The sequence below is a fragment of the Cynara cardunculus genome (genome assembly GCF_001531365.2).
Source record: "Cynara cardunculus var. scolymus isolate 2C chromosome LG 16, CcrdV1, whole genome shotgun sequence".
NCBI lineage: Eukaryota > Viridiplantae > Streptophyta > Magnoliopsida > Asterales > Asteraceae > Cynara > Cynara cardunculus.
The window spans coordinates 1,674,303-1,689,852 of record NC_037543.1 but is presented as its reverse complement, the minus strand read 5'-3'; the positions used below and the strand labels follow the sequence as shown (position 1 = coordinate 1,689,852).

Here is a 15,550-nt window from a genome sequence, read left to right as displayed (position 1 = left end):
CTTAAAAAACATTGACCGGTCCCGTAGACCGAGTTGGCTTCAACCGGTCCAATAACTAGCCCGTCTCTAAGATGGTGTAACTAGCCTGGACCGATTGGTCCTAACTTAATTGATCTAGTTTTCTTAACCTAGTGTTTTTTGCTCATCTATAAATTATCTTACACATGTTCACAACACAAAAATGATTGAAAAACAGTTAAGAAAATTCCGAGAGGTTTTGCAGGACTCGAACCACTGACCTACGAGGAAGAGCCCCAACATACTCACATGTTCAATCAGTTTTACGGTCGAGCCTCGGCGTGTTGCCCTTTTCATGGCTCAAAATCAACATATCGACCGTGTACTCCAAAGGGACGAACGATCGAGCTTTCATTACCCGCAAATATTTCTCCGATTCCGCCAATCTCCCGGCTCGGAAAAGACCAACAATTAACCAAGAAAACACCAATGCACCAGGAGATAGTTTCCTATATTCCATTTCATAATAAAGCTTAAGAACCTTCTCGACATCATTTTCTCGTCCATAACCTGCGATAAGGTAAGAATACGTATTCACATCCGGGACGAACCCTTTATCCAACAAACGAGTCAAAATCTCATCTGCCCGATGAACGTTTTCGTGTCCGTTTACTCTTTCAACCACTTCGTTGAAAGCCAAGCAACTTGGAATGAACCCATTCTGCATCATTTTCGCACACAATTCCAAGCTTTCTTCTAATCTTCCGACCTTCGAAAACCCAACGATCATATGAATATAAGTCTCGTTATATGCCTGCAAACCAACACGTTCCATGTCTTTAAACAACTCGTATCCATCTTCGATCATTCCAGCCTCACAATATGCACATATGAATGAAGTATGCACAAAAGAATTGGGTTTAAACCCTCTTTTGAGCGTTTCATCAAACACTTTCCATGCAGACTCCAATTCTCCTAGCTTTATCTTACCATACACAATCAAAGAACATGAAATGGTATCAAGAATCATGTTTTTTAGCAACAATTTCTTCAACAAAACTAACCCATCTGAGATTCTTCCCTCCTCTATCATCCTTAAAATCAGACAAGTGTTAACGATCACTCGAGGCAAGCATCTCTTCCCATCGATCCTATCGATCATATTAACGAAATTTTGCAGTTTCCCTTCTTTACATAATGCAGAAACCATAATCCCAACACTTTTTTCATTTGGATATGTTCTATGTTCGATCATATGCTCATAAACCCTCCAAACCAAATTCGTCTTATCTGATTTCTGAATTACGTGCAATAAGATATTATAACTGACCACACTCAATCTAAATCCATTTTCGCCCAAACAAAAACAAACATCTATAGCTTCATCAATCAATCGTAACTTCGAACAAATTTGAATCGATAAATCAAACACAAACTGATTTGAACCAGTAACCTCATAACTACTCATCAAATAATGTATAAACGAGATCACAGAATAAGAATCGTTACCATTACCATTACGATTACCTGCAGCGGATCTGGTGAGAACTGATTCAATAAGCGCGCTGGCATCTTTGATTAGCTTGGCGTTGACTAAAATGTGAATCAGAAGAGCGTATGTGTGTGTTGAGTGTGTGATGTTGGCGAAATGGGATGACCAATGGAAGAACGATAGGGCTTTTTTGGCATTTGGTGGATCCTTAAGTTGAATTAATACTCTGTTGATGATGGTTGAGCTTTTGATATCGGATAACTCGATATTTCGATTTAGGGTCTTCCAGTTTAGGTTATTTGAAAACGATTTGCAGAGATTGGTGATTGTTGCTGCTGTTTCATTTTCTTCCTCCGGCGCCGCCGTGTATGGTGATTCCGCCGCCGTATCGATGAAGCGATGGAGGTTGTTATTGATTGGAAGAAAGGATTTGGAGGGATTGATTCGGCGTAAGATCATCTTCATCACGAGAATTGTGATTGCAATTTGCTGCAATTTGAGGTTCAGGTACGATCGAATCTATAAAAAAAAAGAGTAACAATTTCGCAGGGTGTTTTTGAGATTGTTTATTTAAAACAACTTCGGGGTTGTTTTCCGAACAGTTTATCCGGGTAAACGTTTACCAAGTCATTTTATTTTACCAGATGAATATGATAAAGATTAAGGGGCCTTTTACCAAACATTTACCTGGTAAACGCTTACAGGTAAAATTCAACACTATCACTTTCTTACCTGGTAAGATTTTAGTCCATCAAAACGGCATTGGATACAACAATTTACCTGGTAAGTGCTAACCGTAGTAAGAGTCATCGTTCTCACTTACCGGATAAGACTCCTTGGTCCTTGTCATATTCATCCGGTAAGGAAATGTAACTTAGTAAGCATTTACTCGGATAAATGTTTGGTAAACAACCCCTAAAAATCTTACCCGGTAAAAACAATGGCAAGAATCGAGAGTCTTACCCGGTAAGTGAGGACGATGACTATTACCATGATTAGCGCTTACCGGGATAAATTATTGCATACGATGCATTTTAGTAAATAAAATCTTACCCGGTAAGTAAGCGATAATGTTGAATTTTACTGGTAAGTGTTTACCGGGTAAGTGTTTAGGTAAACGGCCTCTTCTACTTTTTCGTAAAAGTGTTCATCAACTTCCTGGTAGTAAACTGGAGTTTTATAAAAAATGTTTGAGTTAGCTTATGGTGGTACCACACCAGATAAACTAATAAAATAGATGAGATATTTTTTTTCTTTTCTCATCCAAATACTAAAAAAACTTCTTATTAGTGGTATCACACCGGAATAAGTTAATAAGTTAGAAGAAAGTAATTTGTTAAAAACTCTTTATTATCGGTGTCAAACCAATATAAGCATTTCCTTTTTTCTCTCCATCCAAATACTAAAAGCCCCTTATTACCGGTACCACACGGAAATAAGTTAATAAACACTTTAAATAAGCAATCTCAAACACCCCCTTAATGAAATGTGTAACTATTATTTATGCAATTGTATTGTAATCCGGAAGGTGATATTTGGTTTTTTAAGATGTGTTGAAATTTGAAGTCTTATTTCACTTTTGATTGATAAAAGGTGATGTTAAAGTTTTGAAGCAGAATTAACAAGGCTATTTATTTTTGTAAAATGATAAATGTCTAAATTTGTTTAAACTGTCTATTTTACCCAATACAAACTTATGGTGTTGAATTTATAGATAAATTTATACAGTTTTATATATTTATTCATTATCATTACGAAATTTACATCTCAATTAAATAATTAGCATTCATTTAAACGAAAATATGTCACTGATGATATTTAACACATTTAAATCCTATTAAAATACATCGATTAAGAGAGGTGATGATCAATTTAGTAAGGATTGACTGAGCGAAGTGATCGATTAACGTTTAATCATTTAGAAACGTCATTGCTGAAGGTTTGGAAAACAATAATAGACAAATAAGAGGTCAGTTTACCTCTTACCATATAAGAGGACGATAAGACGTAAATGCTTTTGAAAAATGGGTGAATGGACATATCTCTTAAAGAATCAGACATAAAAGGGCAAGGCCTAAATGTCTATTTTCTCATTACACTCTTACGGGATGTTTACTAAACACTTACCAGTAAACGCTACCACTTACGGGATGTTTACTAAACACTTACCAGTAAGTGTTTACTGGTAAAATTCAACACTACCACTTACTTACCGGGTAAAATTTTAGTCTCTTGTGTTAGGCAGGGATAAAAGAAATGTTCTAATAGTATCTTGGTAGAGGCAGAGGTGGAACACAACTAGGGCTGTAAACGAACACGAACGAACACGAACGGAGGCTTGTTCATGTTTGTTCGTTTAACTTAACCGAACAAACGAACGAACACGAACGGTAAACGAACGAAAATCTTTGTGTTCGTGTTCGTTCATTTAGAAATAAGGTGTGTTCGTGTTCGTTTATGTTCATTCGTTAACATGCTAAACGAACGTAAACGAACGAACATAAACGAACGGGTTAAACGAACAGATTAAACGAACATAAATAAATATTATTTGAATTCAAAGTAAATAAATAAAAGATTATATATTAAATTTGATATATAAACGAATATAAACGAATGGTAAATGAACGAACGTTCACGAACATAAATGAACGAACGAGACTCTTGTTCATGTTCGTTCGTTTAACTAAACGAACAAAAAAAATTGTTCATGTTCGTTCATTTATTAAATAAACGAATATTCCCGCCGAACGGTTCATGAACGGTTCGCTGAACGTTCGGTTCGTTTACAGCCCTAAACACAACTGGACTGGATCAACATAATGGAGGGGATCAAAAGAATTTTATAAATAAAACCTTAATGGACTGGAGATGTTTCACTCTATCTAAAAAAAGAACCCAAGGGCCAAGGCCTCTAATGACCATCCGCCCTTGGGTAGAGGGAATGACATTCGCTGATGTATCTATGAATTTAACAATATAGTACTATTTGCTGGTATTTTCCAGATAAAAAATCCACAGATGAAATAATCAATGCTAACTGACCAAAACTGAATTTACAACAGAACTTAACAACATAAAGTTAACTGGGAATGTATTGTATTGAAAACAACATAATTTAAACCGAAGAACCAATCATTAACTCGCGAAGATGATTGGATACCATTTTAACAATTCAAATTCGAAAATGCTCGATTTGTGTGAAAAAACTAGAAATATGTAAGCCATCGACACTTACCATTTTCGTTATATAACTAATTCGTTCTATATGCAATTAAATCAATAATAAGATCCTAACCAGTGTTTCCGTTCTCTAACAGAACTATCAGTTCGACACAACGTTCACTTTCCGTCTTACTCTTGTTCTTCTGGTGCCGCCTCTTCCGGTTTCCCATCCTCATCACCTGCAGCTTCGTCTGCTGACGTTGTACCGGTTTTTTTCATCGTAGCAGTTTCTTTAAGGTGGGCATAACTACCCTTTTCTTTAAAAAGTTGCGCGAAATGTGGCTTGCAGAACAGATTTCCGTCTAAAGCAGCGTAATTAGACGGTGTGAGAAAACAGCCACCTTGAGCGCATCGAAAGCATCCTTTATGGTAATACTCTCCTTCAACAGTTACCTAAAGAGAATTACTGATATATATCTATAGCATAACTAAAATGTATTTTAAAACATTAAAAAAATTGCAAAAAATGATTTTTTTAATTAAATATTATTTTTTAATTAAATATTATTATTTTTATATTAAAAAAAACAAAGAATATTGAGAACACAAACCTTTTCAAGTGGATACACAGTTTTCTTACAAACTGCACATTTTTCTTGAGTCCCAGAAAAGAAGGCTGCTAATTTACTAGGGGCTTTTCCCTATAAAAATAAATAAATAAATTAATTAATTAAAAGAAGAATAAATTGCATGAAAAAATAACGTATTTTAACTTGATTCTTATTTTAAGTAACGTACTTTTAAAACTTTCATTTTGGTATTTAAGATGTAAAGTTTTAAATATTTAAGTATCGGGGTAACCGGTTGAAGCATTAATCTGTTATCATGTTGATGTGGCGAGTGATATGGTATTCAACTCAATATTATTTGTTGACGTGATTAGTGACATGAATTTTTTTTTAATCTAAAATTAGTTTTCAATCGGTTACCTGGGTACTTAAATGTTTTAAATTTTACATTTTAGATACCAAAATAGAATTCTTAAAAGTATGTTATCCGACATAGGAATCAAGTTAAAATAGGTTGTTTTTTTTTTTTAAATTATTTAAAATATAATAATTTCTATAATTAAATGCATAAACAAAGGAACATGCTTACCCCATCCTGTGTTTTATTCCCAGCTGGTCATCATAATATTAATTTAATTAGTAATTATTCATTAAAAATAATAATAAGAAGAAGAAGAAATAGAAATTTAATTAATATAAAAGGAAAAATTACATGAAAAAATAACGTACTTTAACTTGATTTCTATTTTATATAACGTACTTTCAAAAATTTCATTTTGGTACCTAAGATGTAAAGTTTTAAATATTTAAGTATCCGAGTAACGCTTTTAAAGTATTAACCGGTTACCATGCTAATGTAGCGAGTCATGTGGTATCCAGTTAATGTTTTCATCAAATAATACTGAGTTGGATATCAAATCACTCGCCACATCAGTACGGTAACCAGTTAATTTTCTTCAACCGGTTACTCGGGTACTTAAATGTTTAAAACTTTACATCTTAGGCACCAAAATGAAAGTTTTGAAAGTACGTTACACAAAATAAAAATCAAATTAAAATATGTTATTTTTTCATGTAATTTGTCAAATACGACACTTACATGTAACTTTAGGGAGACCTCCTCTCTCCTTGAACTTTTGTTCAAAATGAGGTTTGCAAAATAGGACTCCTTCCAATGAGGAGTAAGTGCTCATCTAATACACACAAATAAATTTATATAAATATATATAAATTGATCTGTTCAGACTGATAAAAATACTGAGAATGTAAGAATAGATCTTAACATGCAGTAAGGTGAAATGATGTAAATTTGTGATTAAAAAAGATTCATTTAACAACTATAAATATTCTGATAACTGTAAGAACCAAATATTCATGATGAATATCATGGATGAATATTTGGTTTATCCAATGGAATTATGCATCCCATGGAATTCAATTTCATCAAAATATGCAATCAAATGCCACTTGAAATATGACGATGATACGGAATTTGTAATTCCGTTCCATCACATTCTAATGAATCAAATGTCCGTTAAAAGTCTCGAATGATGGTTCAGTATTAAAAATAAGGGATTCAATACGATGAATGGTTTGCTGTATTTTACTGCAAATAAAAGTAGAACCGTCAATTTAAGATTGAACTGTATGATGAAATCCAGTAAAAGTTTTCAACCTCAGAAACCAAAGACTTTTCATATTCCAAATCTTGTTTGGCTTGACGTTAAGATTACATCTATTATAAATGCATTATTGCATATCATGTAAACTTCCAAAACCACGATTAATAAAACGTGGGATTGCGAGTCAATCAAATAATCCAAGATGTGGGAAACCCACAAAAGAAATACCGTGAGCTTGCCGTTGCATTGGCTGCATCTGAAGCAGGTTTTATGGTACGTGACTCCATCAGCAGTTATCATTTCAAGAAAATAAACAGTCTTTTCACAGATCTTGCATTTCTCTAAAGTTCCAGTAAACGCCATTTTCTTCCCCCCACCCTTCTGTTTTTACCTTCTTCCTCTTGTTCTTTTCTGTTTTGTAATCTGAATCTAAAATAATCGTGTTATAACACAAAAACGTGCAAGAAATATTTGAAAGAAAAAAGGTAAGGCAGGGAAACTTCCATCTTTTCAAGGGACTTAATTTAGTTCTTAAATGCAATTTTTCCTCTAAAATGTTTGAAGAGAGAATTTCGTGAAACCAACGATAGGCTGAGGTTATTAATGGACAGCGTTTTATTGGATTTGAGAACAATTAGGATGTAAACAGGGATATATGTTGTCTTATAAACACAGTACTCTTCGATTGGATTACTTATGTACATACAGTTCAGATCGTGGCACATATAGCATATAAGAGGAAGGATCATGCGAGAAGGCAATAAGTTTCAATATCATATATGATTACACTTATTTGGGTGTGTTTAATCTCATATATGATTAGGCGTCCATATGTTGTCAGTGCATCATGTGTTTAATCGTATATGATTAAGCTTATCATATGTGTAATCATATATGATATTAAAACTTCTCGTTTTTTGTAAAATGTTTAGCTTTTCGTTTGAACTTGTCCCCATAACAAGAAAATTGACTTTATAGGACGCCTAAAACCTAAAAAATTTAGAAGCATTCTAAAAAGATACTTTATATGACCAAAGCAAAAAATGTTCTATCTAAAAGTGTTACAATAGGATTATAGGACGCTTTTAGGCGTTTTAACAAGTTTCTCCGGACGTTTTTAAAAGAAAGTGTCGTATTAACTATTTTATATGACATTATTTGATAAAGTATACTATGGACACATGTGTATTATAAAAGACGAGTTTATAGGACAAGTGTCCTACAAAATAATTAATATGACACTTTATTTTAAAAGTCGTGACGGACCTACAGTAGAGCATACGGTGGCACGTGCCACCGTATTATTTCTCCGTCGAAGGGTAAAAAAATTTAGGTTCATAAAAGGTGCAACCGTACGTATTTTGAAGTTATAATGAGAACAAGTTTTATTTGGTAGGGTTGGTTTACAAGGTTTTTATTCCACTCCAGACCCAAATTCTAATCCTATTAGTGTCATTTTCTTAGTCAAATGGTTTCACCCTTTGAAAAAAAAAAATTATGTACATTTGTTTCTTATAGTCAAATGGTGCCACAGTTTAAAATCTTTTTCTTATATTTTTTTTCTTATAGTCAAATGGTGTCACCGTTTGAAAAAACTTATGGGTCCATCCCCCTTAAAAAGCGTACTCAAAATCTCGTTAAAACGCCTAAAAGCATCATATGAACATATTGTAACGTTTTTAGATATGACGATTTATATTTTGGTTCTATAAACCTAAGTTTTATAAAGTTGTCTATAAAAACGCTTAGATAATATATTTTGTTGTAGTGATCTACTATATAAACTTATAAAAGTGATGGTTCGGTCGGTGCTATAACCATTTGCCCCCGCGGTTAAGTGGTTCGGTGGGTGCTAACCGTTGATCCCATGTGGCTACGCCCCTCGTCCTGGACCATACCTTGTGCTAGCTGCCACCAAGGATTTCAAAACCTTAACTGGTTTTTTATTCTAATTGCTTATTTAAATATAATTATTTTAAGTTAAAGTTGTATGAATAAAAAAAATAGAGGAACTTTTAAAATATACATTGTTTATGTTATATAAACCAATTAATTGAGATATTTATGTAATTAATGATTTATTATGATTTAAATATTTATAGAAGATGATTAGAGTTTATTAAGTTACAATCGAGATAAGACACTGTATATATATATATAGGCGAAAAATCGTGTGAGAAGAGAAATTATAGTGAGAAACGTAAGAAGAGATCTGAACATTGATCAAGTTTAATCTCATGTCCACCCATGAATTGCACTTTAAAAAGGAATTGATTTGATGCATCCCGGTGCACCTTATTAGTATTTACATTTAATTAGGGTTGATCCAAGGATGAAGATAGCTTCTTATGCTTCTCATCATAACTTCCCTTCTTATCGGAACCCAACCATAAATATAATGTTCATATATATATATATATATATATATACACACACAAAATATTATAAAACATTTGACAAAAACTCTTAAAAACTGTTTTTTATGTATGACATACTGTTTATTACTGTATATTACTTAAAATTTAAGATTACAAATAAATTTTGTGTAAGTACAACTTATTAAAGCTCTATGTTTGAATTAGTATAACAAACTGTAGATAATTATAATCAAATACATGATAAGTATCTCATTTTTAAATATAAAAAATTTAAAATATAATTATGATAATCATTGAGTTCTAACATAACACTTCATTATAATCTTTATAAAAAATTATATTGTTAAATTAAAAATAAATTACTTTGTTATTAAACCTAAATTAGATTATAATAAAAAAAATTGAATTAAAAAAGTTACACAAAAAGTAAGACCTTTCAAATAGTAAATTTGATACTAATATCGATATATTTTTATTTCAAATTTATATTTTATTCAAAATAAAAACATTGTCGCTTTGTCAAAACCACATAAAACCGTATTACATCGACATAGACAAATTAAAATCGAAATGTATCTCGCTGCATTGCGCGAGTACCCTTCTAGTACATATATATATATATATATATATATATATATACACACACACACACACACACACACAAAAGACATTATTTTGAGAACTCATGAAATTATAATAACCTTAATAACTAGTACATTATGTGCTATTTAATATGATTCTTTTCATCTACAACTAGGATTTAAAATATTGATCAACATAAATTTGTTTCACAATGTGAACATTTTTAGCATGTTTTAGAAACAAAAGCTGTACGTAAATAAAAGGTTTCACATAGTGAGCCAAATATATGCTTATCAATACATTAAATGCTAGCCTTAGATGAGAAAATTCATGTGAAACAATGCCTTAAGGTAAAAATTCTCACGGTTATCACAATATATGAAAATCTCAAATGATTAAACCCGTATATAGATAAATATTTTGTTTGTAACCGTGATTTGTGAAAATTGTTATTTTCATCCTTGTCGTTAGGAGATACGATTTTCATTCTTGTGAAACAACTAGACATGACCAAAAACCGGTCCTGGGCGGGACCCAAATCGGTCCTGGGCTGAAACACTAACAATCCGAACAGATCTCGGTTCCGTCGAAAATACTAAGGCCCGGTTAAGAGTACTTGTAACCGGTCCCGGGTCGGGCCCAAACCAGTCTTATATTTAAAAAAAACATTTTTTTTATATATTTTTTAAATTTCTTTAAGTTTTTGAAAATACTTTAATGTTATTCTAATACACTTTAAAATATCTAATTAGATCAACCAAATACATTTAAAAAATACGTTTTATTATAGTTTTATAATTGGTTTTCAATCAAATACACTTAAAAATTAAGTTTTATCATAATTTTATAATTGATTTTCAATCAAATACACTTAAAAAATATGTTTTATTGTAGATCTGTAATTTGATTTTTCAATCAAATACACTTAGTAAGTTAGAAATGCATTTAAAAATACATATAAAAATGCATGAGAAACCCCAGGGCTAGGATTGGCCCTAGAATGGATAATCACCACAATTGATTATTCATGTATTGATCGGAAGTTGATATTCATACCTTGGAGGTGTTGACGGTTCTCTCCTTTCGGGTTACCTGCACTTATTAGTAAAATGTTTTTAGACGATTTTCGTTAACAATTCCAATCGATTTCAAGTTCCTACAATCCCTTCTATTTTAAAAGAGCACGCGGACCTTCAAACATGCTTAAGATACCCCTAGGACACTTGATAAACACTTACACAATTCTTAAGACCCTAAACAACATTTGTAAAAATTCAGTTTTACACTTCAAAACAGTAGCTAACAGCTTCTATCCACCTAAAGTTTAAGCTCTTATATCAAACTTAGAGTCTGAACCAAACTTTCTTATCGAAATAAAAGTTGTAGATATACCGCCTAGGGTTTCATAGGAACTTGACTCATATTAATTGGAGCTATAATCTATTTACTACAGAATTTATATGAACAGAACACAATTTCGAGCGGCTACAGATCAGGTCTGGAAAATCAGTGTTCTCAAACCACTTAATGTTTGAATTAGATTTCTACGTAAACTACAATGTTGTAGTACACTCAAAGAGATTTCTAACAATATAAGCACATTTTATTTGGCCAAATGGTTTATTTTATACGAATTTTTAAACTTATCTGAATGAATCTGATTTTAAAGAAAAAAATTGTTAAAAAAGTTCAGAGACTTAATCATTCGAAGAATAAAAGTTGGGTTTATTACATTCATCTCCAAAAAAATGGATATTACAATATTACATACTTCTAATAAAATATTTGAGGGCAAATTGCATGTAAAAGTAACGTATTTTGACTTGATTCATATTTTGAATAACGTACTTTCAAAACTTCCATTTTGGTACCTAAGATGTAAAGTTTTAAACATTTAAGTATTATGGCAACGTTGTTGAAGCATTAACCGGTTACCATGTTGATGTGACGAGTGATGTGGTATCGGTTAATACTTCAGCAAATAATATTGAGTTGCATACCACATCACTTGCTACATCAGCATGGTAACCGGTCAATGTTTCAACTGTTTACCCGGGTACTTAAATATTTAAAACTTTATATCTTAATTATCAAAATAGAAGTTTTGAAAGTACGTTACCCATAATAAGAATCAAGTTAAAATATCTTATTTTTTCATATAATTTGCCCCTTATAATATTACAATATTACACACTTTTAATAAATAATCGGGTATTTAAAATTTTAAAACTTTACATCTTAGACACCAGAATGAAATTTTTGAAAGTATGTTACCAAAAATAAGAATCAAATTAAAACACCTTATTTTTTTCATACAATTTGCCCCTTGTAACATAACAACGGCACACACTTCAAGCAAAATATTTAAAGGTTTTTTATCGGCAGAATATAATATAAAAAAATGTTCCGTTATCACGGTAATCATCCTACTTCTCCAAATTTAGTAAATTTCACGCTCTCTCTCCTACTTTTTTCCTTTCAATCAGATATCCGAAACAAAAGTTTACTGAAATTTACATTTTCTCTGTTTTAAAGAATCTGTATTCGCATTTTTTTTAAGCTACAGATTCAGTGAACATCGAACGACAGAAAAGATTCAAAGAAAGATTCAGAAAACCAACGACTGTAAATGTAATTAAACACCTTACAACCAGCTGCTTGTTTTCATTCATAAACTATGGGGTTTCCATTGCACCACCCATAGAATTCCCACAAAACCCTTCTCTTTTTAAACACAAACACATACATATACATACATACATACATATATATATATATATACACACACATACATATATATATATATATATACACATGTGTATGTATCATAATCACCAGAAAGTTTCCATTTTTATCGAGATTTTCTGCGCAGAAATGGACGTATTCATCCCGGAAGAATACATGGTGAAACGACGAATGGAGAAGAAGGCGGCTGCAGCCGTTGCAAAGGCTAACGGTGGATCCGAGAACGATAACAGCGGCAAAAAGATGACCAGAAAAGGCCGCTCGTTGTCGCATTCGATCAACGTTCGTCAAAACGAGCATGGATTTGGCGAAAGTTCGTTTTTTATCCTTTGCTTTTCACCTTGAGATCGAACAACTTTTTTTTCGGTTGATATTTAGGTATATATATATATATATTATATATATGTGACAATGTAGCATCAAGATTTTTGGGAAAAAGAGTTACATTTTAGTTGTTACTGCTAATAATGTTATCGAACGTACGATATGATCTTTACAATATATATATATATACATATATATATACACACACACGAATGTTCGTGTGAGAACAGGAATAAGGTGAGAAGTGTAGGAATCCCACACAATCCATATGGTAACTGTTTTGTTTATGGTAACTGTGAGATCTAATCTCAATCACAAATTAAAAGTTAAATTAGAAAATTAATAATTTTGACAATTTTAACTTCAAATATTAATTAAGGGGGTTTTGGGGATTTTATAAATATCTTCTCTTATCATTCCTCTTTCTTCTCTTCGGCGAACCTTATTTCGATAAATCTTATGTGAACACAAGGTACGCACTCTGATACCTACAAACGATATTTACTGTGATACCAGGATATACATACAAGATGCACAATGTGGTATCCGTTGTAAATCAATGAAAGTAACGAAAATGCACATTATGATACATTTCATAAAACAAAGAAAATGCATTGTGATACATGTGAAACATTGTGAACGTTATCACTGTGATGCATTTTGATTCACAAATGTCTTTAAAATACGATGTATATTAGGTAATTCATATACTAGGTAACAAATTTTAATTAAATATTTGCTTCTAAAATTTTTAATTAAATATTTTGATTAGTTGTCAAAAATAGAATTACTATATTAACATTTTAGCTTATTTAAGAAATATCCTTAAATATCTCAAACGAGTAGTTCATTGTATCTCACGGTTATCATAAACTAATCAGTTATCCCTTGAATTGACCATATATATATATATACATATAGACTTGGGATAACGTGAAACCAACCTGTTTTCATGAAACCACTTTTTTACACTTGAAACTTCATAGTAAAACGTTCTGAAGGTAACCTTCACAGTGTTTTTGCTATGAAGGTTCGGCGTTTTTTACCTTCACGGCGTTTAGCTGTGAAGTTTCAAGTGTAAAATATTGATCTCACGGGTCTTACAAAAACAAACTGGTCTCACATGAATCCAATCCTATATATAAAAGACAGTACAAATATTTTAAATATAATAAATGTATAGTACTATTTTGTTGATATAAAATTATGCAATTACGAAAGCAATACAATGCGTTGGAATTGATAAAAAAAAATACTCTTAAACAGAAACAAGCAAATGTATAATATAAGAAATAATATTTAATTCAGAACAAATTTGATCAGTTAGACGTATATTTTTTTCATATGGATGAAAAGAAAGAGAAACGTGAGAACCACGAAGGAAAGAACATGAGGGGAACAAAATCACGACACGAATTCTAAAGAGAGTGACACAAACATAACGAGACATAGTAATGAGGACAGAACATGTGGTAGCGTGTCAAACGAGACACGAAAATACGACAAACGACGAGAGGGATAATTTAACCCTCTTTATCGGGGGGTTTCCCAGGAATTAAACCAACTTCAGGAGATGAACCATACACTGCCCATTTAATTACGTAGTCGTAGTTATTTTTACTGAGCATTCAGAAAGCAGATATATAAACTTACGATTTTTAGGTTATTCAAAGCAGTTCAACTGAACTTGCGGTCTACTGTTTCTTGTCCATATATTCTTCATTCAGACTGGGATGGTCAGAAGCGTTCGGATGAACCAAATCTATCAGAAAATCAAAAACGTCGGTCGTAACCACAGCAGACGCAACGTCTTCTTTGTGTACGGTTCGTCTCTTGCCTTGGATGGTCATGTTCCAAGATCTCTTGGTCAACTCCTCGATGAAAAGCTCACAAGCTTTTGAAAACACAAGCGGTGCCTCTCCTGATATCATCTTTACATCCACACTCGATTTCTTCATAATCTTTTTGATCCTTGCCAACGGCAACAAATGGGGCCCGGTTCGCCCTGATATCCCTCCCCCAGATAAAATCCCCGAATAAGCCCCAGCCTGCCTCATCTTTTATTGATCTTGACACAACTCGAACAGGGTTGAACCAACAGTTCGCACAAATCTTGACTCGACTCGAAAGAGTGCTAAACCAACTACTTGATGGCAAATACGCTCTTGCTTTTGTGACGTAAGTCACGAACGAAAAACGAAGGGGTAAAAGTGGAAAAAAGAGATTATATTGATAGTTATGAGAAATGAGCAAAGTTTTTGATATGTGTATATATATAAAAGATGGAAAATAATTATAAAAATAATAATAGGGTGGCCGGCCCGGTTCGCCAGGTTGCATGCTTGGGTGGCCGGCTATTTTACTAAACCGAATCAAATTTACAATTTACACGTCTTTTTTTTCGTATTTTATTTTAATTTTTTAAATTTAGTTGAAACCGGAATATTTTCAATTAAAAATAGAAATTACTTTTTGATGGATTATAAGTTTTTCTTTTTCTAATTAATAAGCAGAGGTTTATAATTTTTGTCGAGCAAATGTATTTTTCACTTAAGGGGTTGTTTAACAGTTATTGAATGGTCTAGTGCAAACTGATTAAGTGGTTATCTATACTATTTTATAAAGCATTTGGCTAAAACTCTTAAAAACTCTTAAACCCGTTCATCCCTTAACGATTTCATCCCTATCCGATTTCATCCCATATCTGAATTCGTG

At 32.3% G+C, this 15,550-nt stretch overlaps 3 protein-coding genes across 3 annotated transcripts; all 3 read right to left on the bottom strand.

Annotated features, from left to right (window-relative positions):
• On the bottom strand, positions 1-1,931 carry LOC112529787 (pentatricopeptide repeat-containing protein At1g66345, mitochondrial). The gene has a single exon (XM_025141193.1). The coding sequence runs from the start codon at positions 1,913-1,915 to the stop codon at positions 272-274; it is 1,644 nt and encodes a 547-aa protein (XP_024996961.1). The 5' UTR covers positions 1,916-1,931; the 3' UTR covers positions 1-271.
• A 2,873-nt stretch (positions 1,932-4,804) lies between these two features.
• Positions 4,805-7,169, bottom strand: LOC112529563 (LIM domain-containing protein WLIM2b-like). The gene is made up of 5 exons (XM_025140884.1): positions 7,035-7,169; positions 6,284-6,377; positions 5,774-5,796; positions 5,227-5,316; positions 4,805-5,068 (listed from the first exon to the last, which is right to left on the bottom strand). Exons 1-5 carry the CDS (start codon positions 7,167-7,169, stop codon positions 4,805-4,807), a joined length of 606 nt encoding a protein of 201 aa, XP_024996652.1.
• A 7,360-nt stretch (positions 7,170-14,529) lies between these two features.
• On the bottom strand, positions 14,530-14,892 carry LOC112529562 (nuclear transcription factor Y subunit C-3-like). Its single transcript, XM_025140883.1, has one exon. It carries the CDS (start codon positions 14,890-14,892, stop codon positions 14,530-14,532), a length of 363 nt encoding a protein of 120 aa, XP_024996651.1.
• Between the last annotated feature and the right edge of the window lie 658 nt (positions 14,893-15,550).

Bases quoted from the DNA above. Each gene is read 5' to 3' on its own strand.
- LOC112529562 (XM_025140883.1), bottom strand. From the start codon at position 14,892: ATGAGGCAGGCTGGGGCTTATTCGGGGATTTTATCTGGGGGAGGGATA.
- LOC112529563 (XM_025140884.1), bottom strand. From the start codon at position 7,169: ATGGCGTTTACTGGAACTTTAGAGAAATGCAAGATCTGTGAAAAGACT. The intron at 5,797-6,283 runs GTAAGTGTCGTA...TATGATGACCAG, and splicing joins AGGTCTCCCTAAAGTTACAT to CTGGGAATAAAACACAGGAT. The intron at 5,069-5,226 runs GTTTGTGTTCTC...AATTCTCTTTAG, and splicing joins CTGTGTATCCACTTGAAAAG to GTAACTGTTGAAGGAGAGTA.
- LOC112529787 (XM_025141193.1), bottom strand. From the start codon at position 1,915: ATGAAGATGATCTTACGCCGAATCAATCCCTCCAAATCCTTTCTTCCA.